This window comes from Rana temporaria, chromosome 13 (genome assembly GCF_905171775.1).
Source record: "Rana temporaria chromosome 13, aRanTem1.1, whole genome shotgun sequence".
Classification (NCBI taxonomy): domain Eukaryota; kingdom Metazoa; phylum Chordata; class Amphibia; order Anura; family Ranidae; genus Rana; species Rana temporaria.
Genome location: NC_053501.1, coordinates 53,031,632 through 53,055,054, shown reverse-complemented (window position 1 = coordinate 53,055,054; position 23,423 = coordinate 53,031,632). Strand labels below are relative to the sequence as shown.

Sequence of the window (23,423 nt, the reverse complement as noted above, 5' to 3'; positions counted from 1 at the left end):
TATCCTGGTAGCTCCAGCATGGCCCAGAAGGGCATGGTACTCACTAATCCTAAGGATGGTAGTGGGAGACCCTTGGACTCTGCCTCTAAGGCCAGACCTGCTATCGCAAGGTCCGATCCTCCACCCTGCCTTACGGCATCTAAATTTGACGGCCTGGAAGCTGAATCCCTGATTCTCAGGGGTAGAGGTCGGTCTCAGAAAGTAATCTCTACCCTAATCAGAGCCAGGAAACCGGTCTCTAGGGTGATTTATCACAGGGTCTGGAAGGCCTATGTAGGCTGGTGTGAGTCCAAGCTGTGGCTTCCTCGCAAGTTCACCATTGATAGAGTTTTAAGTTTTCTCCAGCTAGGAGTGGATAAAGGATTGGCATTAAGCACAATCAAAGGACAGATTTCTGCTCTGTCAGGGTGGTTTCAGCGGCCGCTGGCCACCCACTCGCTGGTTAAGACCTTCCTTCAAGGGGTCTTACGTATTAAACCTCCAGTTAAATCCCCGCTTTGTCCGTGGGATTTAAATCTTGTTCTGTCAAGTTTACAGAAACAACCGTTGGAGCCGTTGGCTGAAATTCCTTTGGTTTTACTGACAAGGAAGTTAGTATTTTTGGTTGCCATAGTTTCCGCAAGAAGAGTTTCGGAACTGGCGGCCTTATCCTGTAAGGAACCATATCTTATTTTTCATAAGGACAGGGTCGTTCTCCGCCCTCATCCTTCCTTCCTACCGAAGGTTATATCCAGTTTTCATTTGAACCAGGATTTGGTATTACCATCCTTCTTCCCTAAACCTACTTCCAGAAAGGAAGGGTTGCTGCATACCTTGGATATTGTCAGGGCCATGAAGGCCTATCTTAAAGCTACAAAGAAGATCCGGAAAACAGATGTGCTGTTCATTCTACCGGATGGGCCCAAGAAGGGGCAGGCAGCTGCAAAATCCACCATTTCTAGGTGGATTAAGCAATTAATCACTCAGGCCTACGGCTTGAAAGGGTTGCCTCCTCCAGTATCATTAAAGGCTCATTCTACTAGGGCCATGGGCGCCTCCTGGGCAGCACACCACCAGATCTCTATGGCTCAAGTTTGCAAGGCGGCAACCTGGTCTTCTGTCCACACATTTACAAAATTCTACAAGTTGGATGTAAGAAGGAATACTGATACTGCCTTCGGGCAGGCAGTGCTGCAGGCTGCAGTTTGAGACCCTCGGATACCGGGGGCTCCTCTTTTTGAGTTAAATTTAAAATTTAAGATTATTTTTCTCAACTAAGTTGGATTTATTATGATTTGAGTATACCTCTAAATTAAATCCTTTTGTCTTGGAGATGTTCTCCCTCCCCTCATTGTAAGCATTGCTTTGGGACATCCCATATAGTAATGAATGCCGCTCTGTGTCCCGTGATGTAACGATAAAGAAAAAGAGATTTTTAATACAGCTTACCTGTAAAATCTTTTTCTTGGAGTACATCACGGGACACAGAGCTCCCACCCCTCTTTTTGAGGACCATTTTGGGAGGCATACTGCTTGCTACAAAACTGAGGTACTCCTCCTATGGGAGGGGGTTATATAGGGAGGGGCATTTCCTGTTTGAGATTGCCAGTGTCTATCACCTGAAGGTACTCCATATAACCCATATAGTAATGAATGCCGCTCTGTGTCCCGTGATGTACTCCAAGAAAAAGATTTTACAGGTAAGCTGTATTAAAAATCTCTTTTTTTCTCCCGCCAAAAATGGGGGGGGGGATGTAGGTGCGTCTTGTTTAGTGAATATTGACGAGGATACACCCCCCCCAACTCAATCCGGCACCGTGTGTTACAATAGCAGCAGGAGAGAGGAGGACAGACATCGCAGGCCCCCGCGGGCACCAGGTGATCTCCCCGCTGAGCCTGTCGCTTAACCAAAGACAGAGCAGCCCAAGCATAAGAATGAAGTACAGCTGCGGCAGCCGCTTGGGCTGCTCTGTCTTTGGCTGAGTGACAGGAAATGTGATGATGTCCTCGCCAGGGAATGCCAGTCTGTGCGAGGTGGTCGGGCTGCATTTCATGGGACTGGTGAGGCTGCGTTTTGTGGGACTGGTGAGGCTGCGTTTTGTGGGACTGGTGAGGCTGCGTTTTGTGGGACTGGTGAGGCTGCGTTTTGTGGGACTGGTGAGGCTGCGTTTTGTGGGACTGGTGAGGCTGCGTTTTGTGGGACTGGTGAGGCTGCGTTTTGTGGGACTGGTTGAGGCTGCGTTTTGTGGGACTGGTTGAGGCTGCGTTTTGTGGGACTGGTTGAGGCTGCGTTTTGTGGGACTGGTTGAGGCTGCGTTTTGTGGGACTGGTTGAGGCTGCGTTTTGTGGGACTGGTTGAGGCTGCGTTTTGTGGGACTGGTTGAGGCTGCGTTTTGTGGGACTGGTTGAGGCTGCGTTTTGTGGGACTGGTTGAGGCTGCGTTTTGTGGGACTGGTTGAGGCTGCGTTTCGTGGGACTGGTTGAGGCTGCGTTTTGTGGGACTGGTTGAGGCTGCGTTTTGTGGGACTGGTTGAGGCTGCGTTTTGTGGGACTGGTTGAGGCTGCGTTTTGTGGGACTGGTTGAGGCTGCGTTTTGTGGGACTGGTTGAGGCTGCGTTTTGTGGGACTGGTTGAGGCTGCGTTTTGTGGGACTGGTTGAGGCTGCGTTTTGTGGGACTGGTTGAGGCTGCGTTTTGTGGGACGGGTTGAGGCTGCGTTTTGTGGGACGGGTTGAGGCTGCGTTTTGTGGGACGGGTTGAGGCTGCGTTTTGTGGGACGGGTTGAGGCTGCGTTTTGTGGGACTGGTTGAGGCTGCGTTTTGTGGGACTGTTAAGGCTGCATTTGATGGGACTGGTAAATATTTTAGTACACCATTTGGCTCGAAATATTTATTTTTCTTGTTTTCCTCCTCTAAAACCGAGGTGCATCGTATGATCATGTGTCTTATGGAGCAAAAATACGGTACTTCTCAGCAAAGTATTTATTGTCTTAACAGTTGAGATCACTAAACAGTCTCTGACTATTTTAATGAAGGTCTTTTTTAATGTAAAAACTTGGATAAAGTGTTAGCTTTTTGTATATTTTCAGTGTGTGCAAAACCATATGCAATGGAAACTTTTCATTCTTTTTTTTTTTATGATTGTGCTGGGGTTTATTAGGTAGATTCACAAAGAGTTAGGCCGGCTTATCAGTAGGTAAGCCGACCTAACTCAGAATCTACGCCGACTTATGTTTAAGTGTATTCTCAATCAGAGATACACTTAAACATATCTAAGATACGACGGCTTGCACCGTCCTATCTTAGGTTGCACAATTTCGGATGGCTGCTAGGTGGTGCTTCCATTGCGGTCGGCGTAGAATATGCAAATCAGTAGATACGCCGATTCACGAATGTACGCCCGGCCGCCGCAGTACATTTACGCCGTTTACGTTAGAGATAGGCCGTCTAAAGTTAGAGCTTAGCCCTAGATGGAATAATAATGTTAAGTATGGCCGCCGTTCCCGCAGCGAAATTCGAATTTTTTACTTTGTATGCGTAAGTCGTCCGTGAATCGGGATTTACGTTGTTTACGTCCACGTCGAAATCAATTGGCCCGTACGGCGTACTTAGCCGCAATGCACACTGGGAAATGTAGGCACCCGGCGCAAGTGCAGTTAAATAAAAGCGTCAAAAACGTAAGGTCAAGCTCATTAACATAAAACACGCCCCCTTACGCCCGCCCGCTTTAGGCTACGCCGCCGTAACTTAGCAGGCAAGTACATTGTGAATCATGTACTTGCCTAGCTAACTTACGGTGGCGTAGCTTAAACACGCTAAGCTACGCCGCCGCAAGTTTAGGCCAATGTGTCTGAATCTAGCTATATGTGTCTGTGAGACTCTTACTCGTGGCATATCGTAACATTCTGAGTACAGCATGACGGAGGTATCAGCAAGGCTGTAGACGTCAGGAAAAGGGATTTGCATTGTAGAGGAGAGGAGAAGGGGGTGGCAGGAGGACGATGGGGAGGGGCACCAAAATGCACCTTTGCCTGTGTAGACAAAAATCTTTGCACCGACCAAGGGACCAGTGACACCAATATAGTGATCAGTGCACTGTCCCTGTATAAATGACACTGACAAGGAAGGGGTTAACATCAAGGACGATCAAGGGGTTAAGGGTGCTCCTAAGGAGTGCTTTCTAACTGTGTGGGGAATTGTCTGACTGGAGGGAAACGGTGATCTCCATTTTCCTCCCTCACAAAACGTCAGTCTGCCTTGTTTACATGTGAACGATCGCAGTCGCCAGACCCGCTGATTTGCTTTTGCCGTGTCCAATCGCGGCGCGCACCCCAGACCTCATGCACAAAATCACATACAGGTACACGGTTTCACGCAGCCGAGCTGCCCTGCTGCAGTATATATACGGTGGGCGGTCCGGAAGCCGTTAATTGTGGAAGGTCGAGCTGCCAGCTTTCTCTTTTCTCTGTTATGCCTGTGTACAAGGAAGACACCGACTGCTCTCCACCTTCGGGGAATCAGACCAAGTGTTCTCTTATTTCATATAACTGTAAGGCTGGTCCTTCTTTATAAAAAAAAATTTTTGCAAAATTTTCCTTTTTAGATTTACCAAAACCACATAATATAAGGTCTAACCTAACCTAAACACTTTGGGGTAGATTCAGGTAGGGGCGCGCACTGATACGGCGGCGCAGCGTATCGTCTTTACGCTACCCTGCCGTAAATTACAGGAGCAAGCGCTGTATTCACAAAGCACTTGCTCCGTAAGTTGCGTCGGCGTAGCGTAAAAGGGGCCGGTGTAAGCGCGCGTAATTCAAATGATCCGGTAGGGGGCGTGGATCATTTAAATTAGGCGCGTTCCCGCGCCGAACGTACTGCGCATGCGCCGTCCCTAAAATTTCCCGACGTGCATTGCGGTAAATGACGTCGCAAGGACGTCATTGGTTTCGACGTGAACGTAAATGGCGACCAGCGCCATACGCAAACGATGTAAAATTTTCAAATCGCGACGCAGGAACGACGTCCATACTTAACATTGGCTGCGCCTCCTAATAGCAGGAGCAACGTTACGACGAAAACGACTTGCACAAACGACGTAAAAAACTACCGCTGGGCGCGTGTACGTTTGTGAATCGGCGTAAGTATGTAATTTGCATACTCTACGCCAGGGATATGCAATTAGCGGACCTCCAGCTGTTGCAAAACTACAAGTCCCATCATGCCTCTGCCTCTGGGTGCCATGCTTGTGGCTGTCAGAGTCTTGCTATGCCTCATGGGAATTGTAGTTCTGCAACAGCTGGAGGTCCGCTAATTGCATATCCCTGCTCTACGCTGACAACTACGGAAGCGCCACCTAGCGGCCAGCGTGAGAATGCACCCCAAGATACGACGGCGTAAGAGACTTATGCCAGTCGTATCTTAGGCTAATGTCGGCATATCTAGCTTTCTGAATACAGAAAATAGATACGCCGGCCTAGCTTTGAATTTACGCGGCGTATCTATGGATACGCCGGCGTAATTCTTTCCTGAATCTACCCCATTATTTTTGTATGCCAACAGGCGGGCCCTTGCATTGCATAGCTGAAGGTAATTCTAAAGGAAATTGAATAAGAAAATGGTATAATGTATGGCCAGCTTTAGTATGCATCCAAAATTCTGACCGATTTGAGTTATTTGCTTTTTTTTTTAAATAATGAATAGTCCAGAAACCAAACTTGTGCTTTTAAATGCTTTAAAGAACCTTTTCATCCAGAACCTTGAAAGTGTTCTTGAAATGTCATTTTATATCCATTTTTACTTCTGTATTATATACATTTAGAATTTACTGCGTGGATTTTTTTCATAGTTTTTGCTGTGTTGCTGTTAGTCACAATGCCGGAGTATTAATTGCCCGAGTGTATAAAGTGGATGTTTCTCTGGAGCCCCCGTGAAGTCTACAGGTTACTATAGTAACCTGCAGGGTGCCATAGAGAGAAACCGATAAATCCGCCTGTAACGTACATATCTAACGTAATACTCATACGTGTGGATAATGTACAGTTGTGATGCAAATGCTTGCCTTTGGATGTTTTAACCCTGTTCTTTTCAAGTGGCAGCAGACCCATTTTCTTAGTGATGTTTAAAGAAGAAAACCAGGTTAATGGTTGTTTTTCCAAATCGTGTGGCTTGGTGAATCTGCTGACTCAGAGTTTTATGGCTCTGACTCATACAGTTATCTTCCTCAGGATAAAAATACTTTTTACTTCCAATCTACAGCAGCAGCAGAAGCAGAGGCTGCTCAATGTTTCACGCTGCCTGTGGATATTAGATGACAGGCTTCCAAATCTGGACATTTTCAGGTAGATAAGGTGACAAGCTGATGTTTTTGGGATAGTCTAGGCTCAACACAACCATTCTCAGAGGAGATAGCAAGCAGTGTGAAGAAAATGACTGGCCAGGATATGAATATCCAAGCATTTTCTTAATGTTAATAAAGGATAAATGAAGCCCTGGTTGATCTCTGTAGCTGCAGGCACCATGGAGCAATTCATCCTCAGTTTACAACACTGACGTAATTTACTCTGCTGCTTAGCTCAACCTGCTCCACCTTTCTCGCAGTGACTCGGCAGCCTTCCAATCTTTAACTACTTACAGACCGGATGATTTGACCCCTTAATAACCAGGCCATTTTTTGTGATATGGCAGTGTCGCTTTAACTGACAATTGCGCGGTCGTGCGACGCTGTACCAAAACAAAATTGATGTTGTTTTTTTCCCACAAATGGAGCTTTCTTTTGGTTGTATTTAATCGCCTGTGTCTTTTTCAAAATTTAATTTTTATTGGATTTTAAGGAGCACATAATACAGAACTGTATCATAAGGTACAAAAGAATGATCACATCAACATAATGATATCAAAGAAATTGCTCAAAAGAGAACGTAAAAACAACTGACAAGTATACAGGGCCAGATTCTCGTAGACTGGCGTAAAACAGCGGCGGCGAAACGTATCTCATTTACGTTACGCGGCCGCAAGTTTTACCCGCAAGTGCTTGATTCACAAAGCACTTGCCTGTAAAGTTGTGGCGGCGTAGCGTAAATTCTCCGTACTGCGCATGCGCCGTCCCTAAAATTTCCCGACGTGCATTGCGCTAAATGACGTCGCATGGACGTCATTGGTTTAGACGTCAACGTAAATGGCGTCCAGCGCCATTCACGGACGACTTGCGCAAACAACGTACTTTTTTAAATTTCGACGCGGGAACGACGGCCATACTTAACATTGGTTGCCCCTCATATAGCAAGGGCAACTTTACGCGTCGCAAAAGCTACGGAAACGTCATAAATTCTCTGCGTCGACCGCGCATACGTTCGGGAATCTCGTGTAAATAGCTAATTTGCATAGACGGGGAAAACGACGTCGGCGACACCTAGCGGCGGGGAAAAAAAATGCATCTAAGATCTGACAGCGTAAGAGCCTTACGCCTGTCAGATCTAATGGATATCTATGCGTAACTGATTATAAGAATCAGTCGCATAGATACGCCGGGCCAGATTAGGACTTACGACGGCGCAAATGGCGTTGCGCCGTCGTAAGCCCTTTGAGAATCTGGCCCACAGTGTCCAAAGATGCAGATCACGGTAGTGATCTGCACAGATTAACAAAATAATATAGAACAAACAACTCTGAGGTAAACAGTAGCAGCATAAATCAGGGAATAATAACAAAGACTAAGGCGAGGCCAATGGTACAGGGGTCCCGTATCTCGAGTTATCCCAAGGTTCCCAAACTTTATCAAATTATGGAATGGAATCGTGGACAGATGCTGTTAAATACTCCATCCTCCGAATCTCAGCAACCAGGTGAAGGAATCTGGGCCACAGAAGGGGAGCTCTCGATAACCGCCTCTGTGGTTTTTATTTTTTGCGCTATAACAAAAAAAAGCAACAATTTTGAAAAAAACTATATTTTTTTACTTTTAACTATAATAAATATCCCCCAAAAATGTTTTTTAAATTACATTTCATCAGTTTAGGCCATAAGTATTCTTGGGTCCCCTTCTGGCAGTCCTGGCTCCTCTCCCCTGCCAAGTGCCCCACAAATCTCTTGCTATGGGAGCACTTGAGGCTTAAGCAGGCTCACTACCAAGCCGCACTCTGTGTCCATTCACACACACAGCCAATGGCTTCTGCTGCTTTGTGAGCCAATGAGAAAAGAGAGACCCAGGAGAGCTGCTGTTCTCATGCACATCACTGGATCAAGATGGGGCTTAGGTAAGTATAATAGGGGATGAGAGCTGCACCCAGAATGCATGAAGGTAAAAAAAAACTTAAACCTTTAAAACCACTTTAAGTGTATGGAAACATAAGGAGCCAAATTAGTTCATTATTTAACAAGGAGCATGCTGATCGGAAGATAAAGCTCATCTCAGTGCTGCTTCTCTTTATACTGTCCAATCACAGGCTAGGACAGGCCCAGGTTCAGAGGAAGTTGGTTGAATGATATTGGCTGCCATTCAACCTGGAAGACATCTAGTGACAGAAGATAATTACTGTGGGGGACAGCTGTGGATTGAAGTTGATTATTGCAGCACAAAGCAGTTTCTTTTTTAAACACTTCCCATCCACCATATAGCAATTTGATGTGCGCAAAGTGGTTGCATTATCCTGACTGAACGTCACATGATGTCCAGCAGGATAAGCCACTAGTGCATGCCGATCGATTGGTGGTGTGGTGTCAGTATGACACATTGCATCCCTGTAAAGAGCCTCTGTCAGAGGCTCTTAACCACGTAATCATCTGTGTCCAATCACAGTGCTAACAGGAAGAGCCGTTTAACGGCTTTTCCTCCACTCGCGCTGACATGCGCGAGTAGAGGAGAGCCAATCGGCTGCTGTCCTGATGGGGGTCTGCACTGATTATCAGTGCAGCCCCCCCTAGGATGCCCACCTAGGACCACCAGGGATGCGCACGCATGACCACTAGGTATGCCCATAAGTGCCCAGTAGGCATGGCACTTTGCCCATCAGCAATGCCTGCCAGTTCCCCCTAATCAGTGCTGCCTCACAGTGCCATCTACTAGTGACACCTATAAGTGCCCACCAGTGGCACGTATCAGTGCCCATCGAGGCCACTTATCAGTGCCACCTATCAGTGCTGCAAATCGGTGCCACCTATCAGTGCCCATCAGTGCTGCTTATCGGTGCCCCAAAAAATAAAAACCACAGTGGTGATCCAATACCACTAAAAGAAAGCTCTATTTGTGGGGGGAAAGATAAAAAAAATGTGTTTGGGTGTATAGAAGTGGTTAATTGCTTCATGTCTGTTCTTCTTTTTTTTTTTTTTTTTGGATGGAGTTCATTTTTAATGTTATGTGCTTGCTATTACTACCGTAAAACCTGGAGCTCCTCTCAGCATTGTCTAATGGACTTCCTTGAACAGGTTGACAGTGTAAACCCACTGTAATGCAATGCAGAAGTTGTGTTGTTACCATTTATACATAACACGGGGTGCCTGTAGTTGGCTCATGTCAGCCAGCCCATCAACTCTGCCCATGCCTCCAGCACAGCCTAACTACGGTTCATTGACAGCAGCATGGGATCTCCAACAGTGAAAAACACCTCAAAGGAAGATGGGAATTGACGTTTTTTACTATATAGCGACATCAGTGCTGGTGACAATGCTCTGTGGCTACTCCGTACCCACAGTCCTGGCTCTGCAGGTTACGTGACCAATGAAAACGGTATGCCTGCATTATACCCAGAGTTATTAAAATGTATCTTATTATAAAATGGATACATTCAGTATAGGTCCGGCCAATACAGTATTTTTTGCAATCAACACAAAAATATTAGAACTACCACATTGTAATGTGTGCATGGGCATAGAGAGATATAAGATGCATTGCCCCAAGGAGGACCTGTCACCTGCGCATGCTAACAGATAGGGGGTTTGGACATGTGATGGTAATAATGTTAAATGAAAAAAGAAATTGGAGCCCGCACATGTATGTAATCTACAATTGCGCCACATGTGCGGTATTGCTGCTAAGCTTGATGTGAGAGCAAAAAGTCTTAATTTATGGTGAACTCTAAATAAATAACCTGTGAAAACTTTTAAAGCATTACCTAAAAAAACTTTTTATGTCTTATAGTTTTTTGCGCTTTCACGGGCACGCATAGTTTTAACTCTTGACACCTTTGGTATCTATTTACTCAATGCAACCACATATTTTTATTCTAAAATTGGAAATTATGGGCCAGATCCTGAGAGAGAGTACGCCGGCGTATCTACTGATACACCGGCGTACTTTCAAATTTCCTGCGTCGTATCTTTAGTTTGAATCCTCAAACCAAGATACGACGGCATATGGGTTTGATCCGACAGGCGTACGTCTTCGTACGCCTTCGGATCGTAGATGCAATACTTCAGCGTCCGCTGGGTGGAGTTTGCGTCGTTTTCCGTGTCGGGTATGCAAATTAGCTATTTCCGACGATCCACGAACGTACGCGCGGCCGTCGCATTCTCTTACGTCGTCTCTAGTCGGCTTTTTCCGGCGTATAGTTAAAGCTGCTTTTTTTGCGGCGTATAGTTAGATTTGCCATGTTAAGTATGGTCGTCGTTCCCGCGTCGAAATTAGGATTTTTTGTTTTTTTTGCGTAAGTCGTCCGTGAATCGGGATGGACGTAAGTCACGTCTAAGTTTAAAAAATTACGTCCCTGCGACGTCATTTCGCGCAATGCACAGCGGAAAATTTAGAAATGGAGCATGCGCAGTTCATTCGGCGCGGGGACGCGCTTCATTTAAATGAAACACACCCCCTAATCGCCGATTTGAATTCCGCCGCCAGAGATACACTACGCTGCCGTAACTTACGGCGCAAATTCGTTGTTGATTTGAAACAAAGCCAAGTAAGTTACGGCGGCGTAGCGTATCTTAGATACGCTGCGCCGGTGCCGATCTATGTGGATCTGGCCCAATGTTGTGTTTGTATGCACCAAAATGCAATTAAGTGTATTTTTTACTAATGAAATGCATTTGATAAACAGTTGCACAAATATCCTGCATTGTAGACAATTGCAACTCTTAGCATTTATTTATTTTTTTATTATTATTTTTATGTTTGGGGGTTTACGCACTTTTTTTTTTATTTATTTTTTTAGCAAAAATAAGTGTGTGAGAATTTAAAATAATCACCCCAGATGTGAAGATGTTAATCGTGCCTTCTCTCTGCCAGGCATTTAGATTTAATATATAAATCATCACACTGTTATGCACAGTTCTCAGAGTTTCTGCATTCCTGAAATGCCCGTTTCCCCACAAGCAGCATTCGCATTTTCCACTGATTTATTTTGGAATGCACAACTTTTTTGTAGTTCCCACGTATGTAACGCCAGGTTCTGAAGGCATACAATCTCCTAGCATAGTACACAGAACTGAGTCTAAGAGCCCTTTCACACTGGTGCATTTTTGCGGCGTTTTCACAGTAAAAATAGCGCTATTAAAACGCTCATAAAACGCTCCCCGTGCATCTCAATGGACCCTTTCACACTAAGGTGTTGCGCTGGAGGAGCGTTGAGAAAAGTCCTGCAAGCAGCATCTTTGGGTTTTTCTTTTAGCGCTGAAAAAAACGCTCCAAAAACGCCCCTCTCCATTGAAATGAATTGAAAACGCCTGAAAAACGCCCATAATCCACCCTGAGCTGTAGAAAAGTCACATGATCTCACAAAAAATTAAACATGCAAGCAGAAAAGAGAACATCTGCAACAACAGGAATACAATTATGAGAAGATCAAAATGCCCCAAAAAATTATCTATCCCATAAAAATGAAGTTTTGAAGTAAAACAACACACTACTGGATTTACTTTACAATACATTGCTTGTTTTACAAGATCCCTAACCCTAATCTCACTCCCAATAGTCCCAAAACCCTAATCCCACTCCCAATAGTCCCAAAACCCTAATCCCACTCCCAATAGTCCCAAATCCCTAACCCCACTCCCAATAGTCCCAAATCCCTAATCCCACTTCCACTAGTCCCAAATCCCTAACCCTAATCTCACTCCCAATAGTCCAAAATCCATAACCCTAATCCAACTACCAATAGTCCCAAATCCCTAACCCTAATCCTGTTTTCACTAGTGCCTAATCCCGCTTTCACTAATCTCACTCCCAATAGTCAAAAATCCCTAACCCTAACCTCACTCCCAATAGTCCCAAATCCCTAACCCTAATCCCGCTTCCACTAGTCCCAAATCCCTAACCCTAATCCCAGTTCCACTAGTCCCAAATCCCTAACCCTAATCTCACTCCCAATAGTCCAAAATCCATAACCCTAATCCAACTACCAATAGTCCCAAATCCCTAACCCTAATCCCACTACCAATAGTCCCAAATCCCTAACCCTAATCCCACTCCCAATAGTTCCAAATCCCTAACCCTAATCCCACTTCTACTAGTCTCAAATCCCTAACCCTAACCCCACTTCCACTAGTCCCAAATCCCTAACCCTAACCTCGCTCCCAATAATCCCTAACCCTAATCCTACTCCCAATAGTCCCGAATCCCTAACCCCGCTCCCAATAGTCCCAATCCCTTACCCCGCTCCCAATAGTCCCAATTCACTAACCCTAAGCCAGCTCCCAATAGTCCCAAATACCTAACCCTAACCCTGGGAGCAGGATTAGGGTTAGAGTTAGGGATTTGAGACTATTAGGAGCGAGGTTAGGGTAAGGGATTTGGGACTATTGGGAGCAGGGTTAGGGAATTGGGACTATTGGGAGCGGGGTTAGGTTTAGGGATTTGGGACTATTGGGAGTGGTATTAGGGTTAGGGTTAAGGATTTGAGACTATTAGGAGCGAGGTTAGAGATTTGGGACTATTGGGAGCGGGATTAGGATATAGATACATACGTTGCAATGCTCATCCGAGTGTAATTTCTGAACTTGTCTGGGTGCACTCTCAAGTCCTCATATAGCAACGCAAATTGTCCACTTGAGGTGTGTGCTTGGAGGATAGGATGAACCCAATAGCAAAGTTTCTGCCTCTGTTGGTGGATATTCTCCCAATAGAGTAGCACAAACAACCGCGAATGCGATAAAAACGCGGTAAAATAGCAGTGTTTTACCGCTATTTTAATGCTCCGCTATAGGCGTTTCCAGTGTGATAGGGCTCTAAAGCTAGCCATACACTAGTAACATTTTGCTCTTTTGGTTTTCTAATCATTATTATTGGTAGCTTGGTATAATTTTTTTCAGCCAGCTATTATTATTATTATTATTATTATTAAGGAGGTCACATCAATGTTATTTTTCGACTGCAGTGATGAAGTTATTAAGAGCAAGATTTCTTGAACAAATTTCTAACAGTGAATGTGGTTTTCATTCAGGAAAGTCCATTTACTCCAAAATTTAATGTTAAAAGCAATTTTTTTTTTTAACTGCTTGCCGACCAGCGCACGACGATATATACGTCGACAGCATGGCTCGGACAGGCAGAAGGACGTACCTTAAGTCCCCTTTAAGATCGCGGCATTGTGGGCACGCGCCACAAGCTCCGTGAGCCCGACAGCGGGTCCCACGGACTCGATCATCATGGGGATACCAGCGATCGTCTCACGGTGAGGAAGAACGGGAGATACTGATGTAAACGAGCATCTCCCCGCTCTGCCTAGTGACAATGACAGTAATCACCGCTTCCTGTAACCGGAAGCGGTGATCACTGTCTTGTCACGTGTAGCCCATCCCCCCATCAGTAAGAATCACTCACTAGGGCACACTTAACCCCTACAGCGCCACCTAGTGGTTAACCCCTTCACTGCCAGTGTCATTTTTACAGTAATCGGTGCATTTTTATAGCACTGATCATGTCCGATGTGTCCGCCATAATGTCGCAGTCACGATGAAAATCGCTGATCGCCGCCATTACTAGTAAAAAATGTATAATAAAAATGCCATAAAACTATCCCCTATTTTGTAAACACTATAACTTTTGTGCAAACTGATCAATAAACGCTTATTGCGATTTTTCTTTTTTTTACCAAAAATATGTAGCAGAATACGTATCGGGCTTAACTTTTTTTTATATATTTTTGGGGATATTTATTATAGCAAAAAGTAAAAAATATAGCTTTTTTTTTTTTCAAAATTGTTACTCTATTTTTGTTTATAGCGCAAAAAATAAAAACCACAGAGGTGATCAAATACCCCCAAAAGAAAGCTCTATTTGTGGGAAAAAACGACGTCAATTTTGTTTGGGAGCCATGCCGCACGAACACGCAATTGTCCGTTAAAACGGTGCAGTGCCGGATGGCAAAAAGACCTCCGGTCTTTAAGCTGACAAATGGTCTGGGGCTGAAGTGGTTAAAGTGACTTCGACAATCGTTAAGTGATCAAGTGTACTGATGAGAATTTTCTTACAAATGTTTGTATGAATGTTGTACTACTTTATGGGCAACTTAAGAGCAGTTCTATTGTGTCATTGTGACTGCTGTCATGTTCAGGGCATAGCGCCTAGAGAAAGATTTACAGTCTGATGTGGAAAGAGTGATCTCACAAACGTGAAAATGTATCATTGCATCAAGTCACTACTAGATGTTCGCTGCTGAAAATGGTGCATGCACGCTATACAGTTTTCGTGCACTTGCAAACAGTTGGCAATCACTGCCGCCAAATTGGAAATGGAGAAAGTGAAGACACAAGTGGTCATCAAATATTTATTTTGGAAGGGCCTAAGGCCTCATGTACACTGCTGCTGGTAAACGGACATTTAGGAGCAGTTGGGCATTTTTTTCAACTGCTCTTGAATTTTTATCTGTTCTCTTATCAGTACACAGGGTCGTTTCTAGGCAGTTGTCAAATGTTAACTAAAAAGTTGTGTAATCCTTAAAGCGGAGGTTCACCCAAATAACATGTATATAAGATCATATTCTTTATACTTCCACCATGTACAGTATGCCCTTTTTTTTTGGGGCTCTACATACCCTATTATGGCTATTTTCCACCCGGCTTCCCGGTACTGACTCCCTCGGGAGTAGGTGTTTCTATGCAGAGTCGCAATGTCACCTGGGACTTTGCCCAGATGATTGACATCCTTGAGAAAAATTTTCCCCCTGTGCCCGCCTATTGCTTAGGCGCGTCACGAGAGTCACAGAGTTTCCGAAAGTAGCCGAACTGCGAGTAAGTTCTACACGGCTCCTAGTCGGTGCGCAGGCACTGTGTAGAGCTGATTCGCAGTTCGGTGTTACAATACGCCAAATTAGTTTCAGGTTTATGGATCGCAACTGCGGAGACTTCTCAGGTTCGAACCCAGGTTTCACTTTTAACTCAGTTAAGAGTTTGGGTTTTATCATCACAGCCTCGGTAAAGTAAATAGTGCTTATTCCAGCATAAGCAACGTTAAAGTAAATCTTGGTATTAATGGTATAAGGATAAGTATAGCTGCAGTACTGGGACTGCACACTAGGGGTTAGTAATGAACATTAACATGAGAGCTGGTATCTGTAGCAGTGAACATTAACATGAGAGCTGGTATCTGTAGAAGTGAACATTATCATGAGAGCTGGTATCTGTAGCAGTGAACATTATCATGAGAGCTGGTATCTGTAGCAGTGAACATTATCATGAGAGCTGGTATCTGTAGCAGTGAACATTATCATGAGAGCTGGTATCTGTAGCAGTGAACATTACATGAGAGCTGGTACAGGCTTCAGGGAAACTCCATAGCAATTGATAGCAATAGTAGTGAACATAACTTGGAAGCAAGCGACAAGTATGGAGATCAGTGTTTAGCAATTGGTTTCTATAGCAGAGTACTTGCGGTTGCAGATAGCTGGGCATGGATGAGCGTCCTGGGAGCCTGGAGCTGGTTGCTGTGAGCTGTAGCGAACAAGGAGTCCTGGAGATCCGGTTCAGGAAGCTGGAGCTTAGATCATGTGAGTCTGGAAGCCCAGCTGACAGTGGCGTACCGTCAGCAATAGAGGAACACCACTCTGTCAGTGCTGGGAGTTTAAATAGGCCGCACAGGAGCGAACCAGGAAGTACTACTAGGTGGAGCACCTCCACAACCACCGTGGAGAGCAAGGCTGCAGGAAGTGAAAGGGTATTTCGGAAAGAAGGAAGAAACAAAGAGAGTTGGCTGGGAAAGAAGCAACTATAGTTATACTTAGAGCAAAGTTATTGGTGTGACGTTGCATTCGGCTACTTTCGGAAACTCTGTGACTCTCGTGACGCGCCTACGCAATAGGCGGGCGCGGGGGGGAACTTTTTCTCAAGGACGTCAATCATCTGGGTGAAGTCCAAAAAAAAAAAAAAAAAATAATGTACATGGTGGAAGTATAAAGAATATGATCTTATATACATGTTATTTGGGTGAACCTCTGCTTTAAATACAATGGTTTGTTTTAACGGTTGTCGCCTAACAATACCCTCCTTGTCTTTAAGGTTCTAGTGTTACACGATGTGTACTCGCAGCATGTCATTGTTCCTCCTTACGCCGTCACCTTAGAAGAGCTTAAGCCATTGACGAATCACAGCATCCGCCTGCAGTGCGCTAACGAAGTGGGCTCCTCTATTTTCACCGAATGGCTATCCTTTCAAACACTGGAAGCAGGTAAGCAGTTCAATGTTAAAATACACTTTTCTTGTTGACTTATTGATCAGGACCTCATATGCTGATGCATTTTAATTGCTGAGGCTGCTTTGGACAGAACTTGAAGCAGAAATTGAAGGGGACTCTTGGTGTTAAAGCATACTTGTCAATAATCCTGCATGTTCTTTAAATCTAGTTTCTGTGAGGGCAGAACTCCTCTACAGTGGACTTAGAGAGGGAGTAGCCAGGCTGATAAGGATATCCACTCTATATCAGTAGTGTGTTAAAGGTTAGATTAATAAATGCCTATTTTTAGAGTTTGCCATTGTCACAGTTAACCAACCCGACTTTCTTTTATACAAGTTACTTTTAAGGACTGTACACCAACATTTCACAGTTATACTTTCTCTGTCTGAATATACTGCACCCCTAACCGTGAGATATTGATAATGTGCTGGGGTATCAACTATGAGGGGCAGGTGGTGCACAGGTAGCCATGACAGCCTTATCGGGAATAAATACTTCAATTCAATTGCCACTGTGCTGTCCAATCGCTCTGCTTCTCTCCTTTTTAAAGTCTAAAGCCAAACACACACAGTGCAAATTTATTTTCTACAACTAGCAGTTGATAAGTCAATTCCTTCAGTCGAGTCATCGTGTTCTCCCGGCGGGGGCGGCTTCGTATGTAAGATCGATAAACTTGGTACATTCAGCCTGCCCATACATGGTTTGAATCTCGGCCGGTTACTGCTCCTCCCAACTCGAGCTTCGCTATCACTTTAAATAGTTTGGGCCAAACAAACTATCTGCTTCACTTAAAAAATGTGGCTACTGTTAGCGCTGTATAAACTGTACGTTGTATCGGGTCTGTTCTGGCTGTGGTATGGGGACTTTCTGCTCTGTTCCTGAAACAGAATTAGGTCAGGCTTCTTAGCCATTCACAGGAAGTCATTTATTATATCAATCAATACAAGTCTTCCCCTGAATGACTGAAATGGCGATCGTGACATCATCTGACCGCCTCTATACCTTAGCCATAGGCGTGCACACAGGTTGTGCGGAGTGTATCGCCATGTAGGGTGCAGATTCCCCCTGCTGCACGGGGCCCCCCCAAAAGCCTCCCTGTCCCATCCTCTCCTCTCCTGCCATCTGCTGTGGGGAATGTTTCAGGATGAATAGTGGGGGAAGGAGCCAGTGCAGCTGAAGCTGGAGCGAAAGGGACATGGGAATCTCAGTGCATTTCTCAAAGGTGAGACATCGGGGATATGTTTGGACCCCTGATATTTCACCAAAGCCCCCTAACGGGGCTCATAAAACAATTGTATAATAATATTGTGGGGAAAAAATATATTGTGAATTAACCACTTAAGGACCCCTTCACGCCGATATACGTCGGCAGAAGGGCACGGCTGGGCACAGGCACGTACCTGTACGTTGCCTTTAAGAGCCCAGCTGTGGGGTCGCGAGCGCACCACCGGCCGTCCGAAGCTCCGTGCCATCCGAAGCTCCGTGACCGTGCCCGCGGGACCTGATCGCCGCCAGTGTCCCGCGATCAGTCACAGGAGCTGAAGAACGGGGAGAGGTGTGTGTAAACACACCGTCCCCATTCTTCTGTGTGGCAGTGACACTGATCGTCTGTTCCCTAAAATAGGGAACGACGATGAGTGACGTCACACCTACAGCCACGCCCCCCTACAGTAAGAATCACTCCCTTAGGGCACACTTAACCCCTTAGCGCCCCCCTAGTGGTTAACCCCTTCACTGCCATTGTCATTTTCACAGTAATCAGTGCATTTGTATAGCACTTTTCGCTGTGAAAATGGTCCCAAAAATTTGTCAAAAGTGTCCGAAGTGAATAGTGCCGTTCTCTTCACTATTCACAGACCTGTCAGACAAGATCCCAAAAAATCTTAGAACTCTTATCTTTTTTTATTTTTTTCTGCAGCTAAAATTACGATAGCACGTTCGTGGAAGACTCCAGTGATTGATTTTGCTATAGTAAAAAATAAAAGTTCTTGGATCATGGTCATTGAAAAATTGACCAGCATCCTTAAAGATAAACAAACAATATTCGATAAAATATGGTCCCCTTGGATTAAATATCTCCATACACCATGATCTCTAAATATAATTAATGATGACACTTGAATCACAATACATGACTCCTACTTCGATATAACAACCTCATTACCTCTCTTCTATATCTCCCCTCCCTTCTCCTCTCCTACTTACTTCATTGATTGTTTTTATTGCAATTTACTCCATCTTCGGGACATGTAAACATTTTGATATTGTGATAATGTTTATGTCCCATATAATATTATTTCAAATAAAAATCTATTGAAAAGAAAAAGTGTCCGCCATTATGGCGGACACTTCGGACACTTTTTCTTTTCAATAGATTTTCAGCGATTTTTTTTCCAGACTGACATTATGTCAGTCAGAAAAAAAATCGCTGATCGCCGCCATTACTAGTAAAAAAATTTTTTTATAAAAATGCCATAAAACTATACCCTATTTTGAAAAAGCTATACATTTTGCGCAAACCATTTGATAAACGCTTATTGTATTTTCTTTTACCAAAAATAGGTAGAAGAATATGTATTGGCCTAAACTGAGGGGAAAAAATGTTTTATATCTTTTTGGGGGATATTTCATATAGCAAAAAGTAAAAAATATAGCATTTTTTTCAAAATTGTTGCTCTATTTTTGTTTATAGCGCAAAAAATAAGAACCGCAGAGGTGATCAAATACCACCAAAAGAACTATCACTATTTGTGGGGGAAAAAGGACGTCAATTTTGTTTGGGAGCCACGTCACACGACCGCGCAATTGTCAGTTAAAGCGACGCAGTGCCGAATTGCAAAAAGGGGCAAGGTCCTTAACCTGCATAATGGTCTGGGTCTTAAGTGGTTAAAATATATATATATATATATATATATATATATATATATATAACACCACACAATGCCCTACTGACACCATCCACTGCTCTTCTGACACTGTCACTGTCTGACTTTTGCCCTTTGCCCAACAAAGTTTACTGCCCTACTGACACCATCCTCTGTCCTACTGATGCCAACCTCTGCCCTATTGACAAGTCCACTGCTCTACCGCCCCCGCCCTCTGCCCTTCTGAATCGGTCCATGTTTTAATACATATTTACATTTATTTGTAAGAGTGTGTGTTCATATGTATATACGGCAGGGGTTGACAAATTTGCTTCGAATCTAGGAGCCAGCTAAAAAAGTTAGGAGCCAGAAAACGCACCCCGTCCCGACGAGCTTGCGCGAACACATACGTGAGCAGCGCCCGCATTTGTAAACGGTGTTCAAACCACACATGTGAGGTATCGCCGCGATTGGTAGAGCGAGAGCAATAATTCTAGCCCTAGTCCTCCTCTGTAACGCAAAACATGCAACCTGTAGATTTTTTTAAAACGTCGCCTATGAAGATTTTAAAGGGTAAAAGTTTGTCGGCATTCCATGAGCGGACGCAATTTTGAAGCGTGACATGTTGGGTATGAATTTACTCGGCATAACATTATCTTTCATAATATAAAAAAAAATGGGGATAACTTTACTGTTGTCTTATTTTTTTAATTAAAAAAAGTGTAATTTTTTCCCAAAAAAGTGTGCTTGTAAGACCGCTGCGCAAATACGGCATGACAAAGTATTGCAACGATCGCCATTTTATTCTCTAGGGTGTTAGGATAAAAAATATATATAATGTTTGGGGGTTCTAATTAGAGGGAAGAAGATGGCAGTGAAAATAGTGAAAAATAGTGAAAAATTACATTAGAATTGCTGTCTAACTTGTAATGCTTAACTTGTAATACCAACGGCCACCACCAGATGGCGCCAGCTCACACATCTGGTGGTAATAACTTGTAATACCAACGGCTCACCACCAGATGGCCCACCTTCCAAGCCAAGTCACCAGGACACCATTTCTAGTCGCCATGGCGACCTGGCGCCCGGGATTTGTCGAGCCCTGGCTTGGTGTAGTAAGATTTTGTCTCCTGTCCCCATTTGTCACCCTGCCGATATTTAAAAAATGTTCATACAAATTTTAAAAACAACAGGGATATTCTAAACGTTGGTAGGAACTGTGACAATAATGGACTTTTGACCATAGTCCATGATCAGAGAATTGCCAAAATCACTGAATTACAGGGTCACAATCTTCCTTCATATTTATAGAGGTGACAGTGCCATTGTTACATGGCAGTGACAATGTGAATTGTCGAGCCCTGACTGCACCCCTACAGTACAGATAGAATAAGTGCTGGTATTTCTGCAAACTGGAATTACCTGTCTGTCCTGCAATCACCGCAGAACAAGCTTACATAACTCCTTTTTTACTCAAAGAAGCATTACTGGGATTTCCGTGCTGCAAATACAGGAAATATGTCATATTTTCTTTCTCCCTAGGGACTTTGCATTCCAAGAGTGATTTGTTGTAATTGTATGAGAGTATTTCAGAGAGTAATCTTCCACAAAACTACAGAGATCACCGGTTTAAACAAATACGCTATATGCTTGAATATTGTTAAATTTGCTCTACTTACTGCTATGTCATGAATAAAATCAAGCACTTATAGCTGCAAAGATAGGATAGCTTTTTATGATCTATATATAAAGGAAGTCTGAACTGAGGAAGTATGCTGCGTGCCATAGCTGTGCTCTCCTGAAAATGCTAGTTCCCGGACTGTCATGCTGAGCCAATGGGGTTGACTTTCCAAAGGGTAACAGACTGTTCATTTTGCAAGGGAATTATTACCAAAGCTTAGTGGAGGCGTGGGTTTGAATCCCACTTCTGACACCACTGAACTGTAGCGGTTAAATTCTACCATCGGTCTCCCCATCACCTACCTTGGCTATCAGGACCCTGGAAGTCTTGATTTTTTCAGACCACACTCTGGCTCCTTTAAAACAGAGACTTGTTTATTCGGTGTGGTTCATCATGTTAAATATACAAAAGACATGTTGAAGGGAACATCTCTGCCCACCAATCCGATACATTTATCATATTATGCATTATATTTGTATTTCAGATGACAGATTTTCTTTATTATAAGGAGAAGACCTCCTTTATTCATTTAACTAATCATAGAGATACACATATTTCGAATGCTTTACGTATTAGTAGCTAGGCAAACTACACTGTTACTTAGAAGAGTTTATAAAAAAAACTAAAGCGGTTTCCTATCTTCCTTTCTAACAGCCAAGACATTTGTCTGATACATATGTTCACTAAGGCCGCGTACACACGATCGGTCAAAACCAATGAAAACGGACTGAAGGACCTTTTCATTGGTCCAAACCTATCTTGTGTAGGCCCCATCGGTCAGTTAACCTTCGGTCAAAAAAATGAGAACTTGCTTTAAACTTGAACCAATGGACTGGTAACCGATAGGTCAAAACCGATCGTTTAGTATGGAAAACCATTGGCTAAAAACCCACGCATGCTCAGAATCAAGTCAACGCATGCTTGGAAGCATTAAACTTTTCAGCACGTCGTTGTGTTTTACGTCACCGCGTTCTGACACGATCGGGTTTTTAACTGATGGTGTGTATGCACGACGGACCATCAGTCAGCTTCATCAGTTAACAGATGACAACCGTTGTCATCGGATAGACTGATCGTATGTACGCGGCCTTACAAGTTCCTCATATTAAGTTTCACAATTTCTATATACCTTTCTCAAATATACTTGGAACAAACTGCTTGAAAACAGAACCTAAAGTAGCACTCTACAGCCTGAAATATTATTACTTATTATATTAAACCGTTATTAACCCTTTCACTTAGGCTCCATGCACACTGAAGCTCATAAACTGCAGTTTATTGGTGTTTTTTTTAAAAGCCCATAAACTGCACTCTATGTTAGCCTATGTGTCCATGCACACATGGAAGTTTTTTTAGCGTTAATGAGCAGTGTAGATTATGGTTTTTTTTCTGAACGCCCGAAAATCGCGTTCAAAGTGACGTTTTTCGGCGGAAAAAACGCTAAAAACCCGCTAATAAACGCTCACCAGCGTTTTTTAGCGTTTTTTTATCCATTGAAAAAAAAAAGCTAAAAAACGTTGAAAGGCTCCCTGCAAAGCTACTGGCGTTTTTTATATCCTTTTTTTTAGCTTCCTGTGTGCATGGAGCCTTAGTGAATGAGGTAAAGCTTTGCTGACTTCCATCACCTAATCATATGCAAGCAAAAACATTTTTTTTATTACATTTTTTTATTTCCTTTTAAGTGATTAGGTACTCTTTGCAAAGTTAAACATCACCATATTCAAAAAGCTATGGAGCAAATTTCCTTGCAAAGAGCAACTTCCCTTGCGAAAATGAACAACCTGTTTGTCCTAAGTAAATCACCCCAATGCCTTCAATAGTTTGGATCACTGACTCCAATATTTCCTTTTCTGTTTCTGCCTCATCTGTTCTGGAAGTGCATAAAGGGTCCCACTGGAGTTTATTTTAAAATTGAATTCAAGGGGTGTCTTCCTCTCTTGTCATAATTCAGAATGATCACAATGTTGACATTTTCAGATATTAACTTGTGAAAGCTTATAGTAGTAAGAAATATAGGAAAAGAGATGAAATTTATGGCATCATGATAATTGACATTTGTCATTAGAGCTGAGTGTTATCACAAATTACCAACTTTGATAATGTTCTTGATGCGACAATCTTCTACCAGCTAAAGAGAAGTTGGTTTAATTTGAGCATTCTGAATAGCACAGATCAGTTTATAAAGGTTTTGTCCATACTGCTGCATACCAATCAGATGGAAGAGATCAATGTAGTAGTAGTGCTTACTACATTGATTACCAGGGGAATAAAGATTTCAAAGAACACAGCAGCCACCAGAACAAGGGA

At 43.6% G+C, this 23,423-nt stretch overlaps 1 protein-coding gene across 2 annotated transcripts in view; it reads left to right on the top strand.

The window, feature by feature from the left end:
• TYRO3 (TYRO3 protein tyrosine kinase) overlaps positions 1-23,423 on the top strand; it is a 230,944-nt gene that overhangs the window by 118,895 nt on the left and 88,626 nt on the right. For both annotated transcript variants that reach the window (XM_040333801.1, XM_040333800.1), the window contains one exon: positions 16,397-16,565. In XM_040333801.1, coding sequence (XP_040189735.1) covers positions 16,397-16,565 — 169 coding nt within the window. The remainder of the gene's footprint in view (positions 1-16,396; positions 16,566-23,423) is intronic.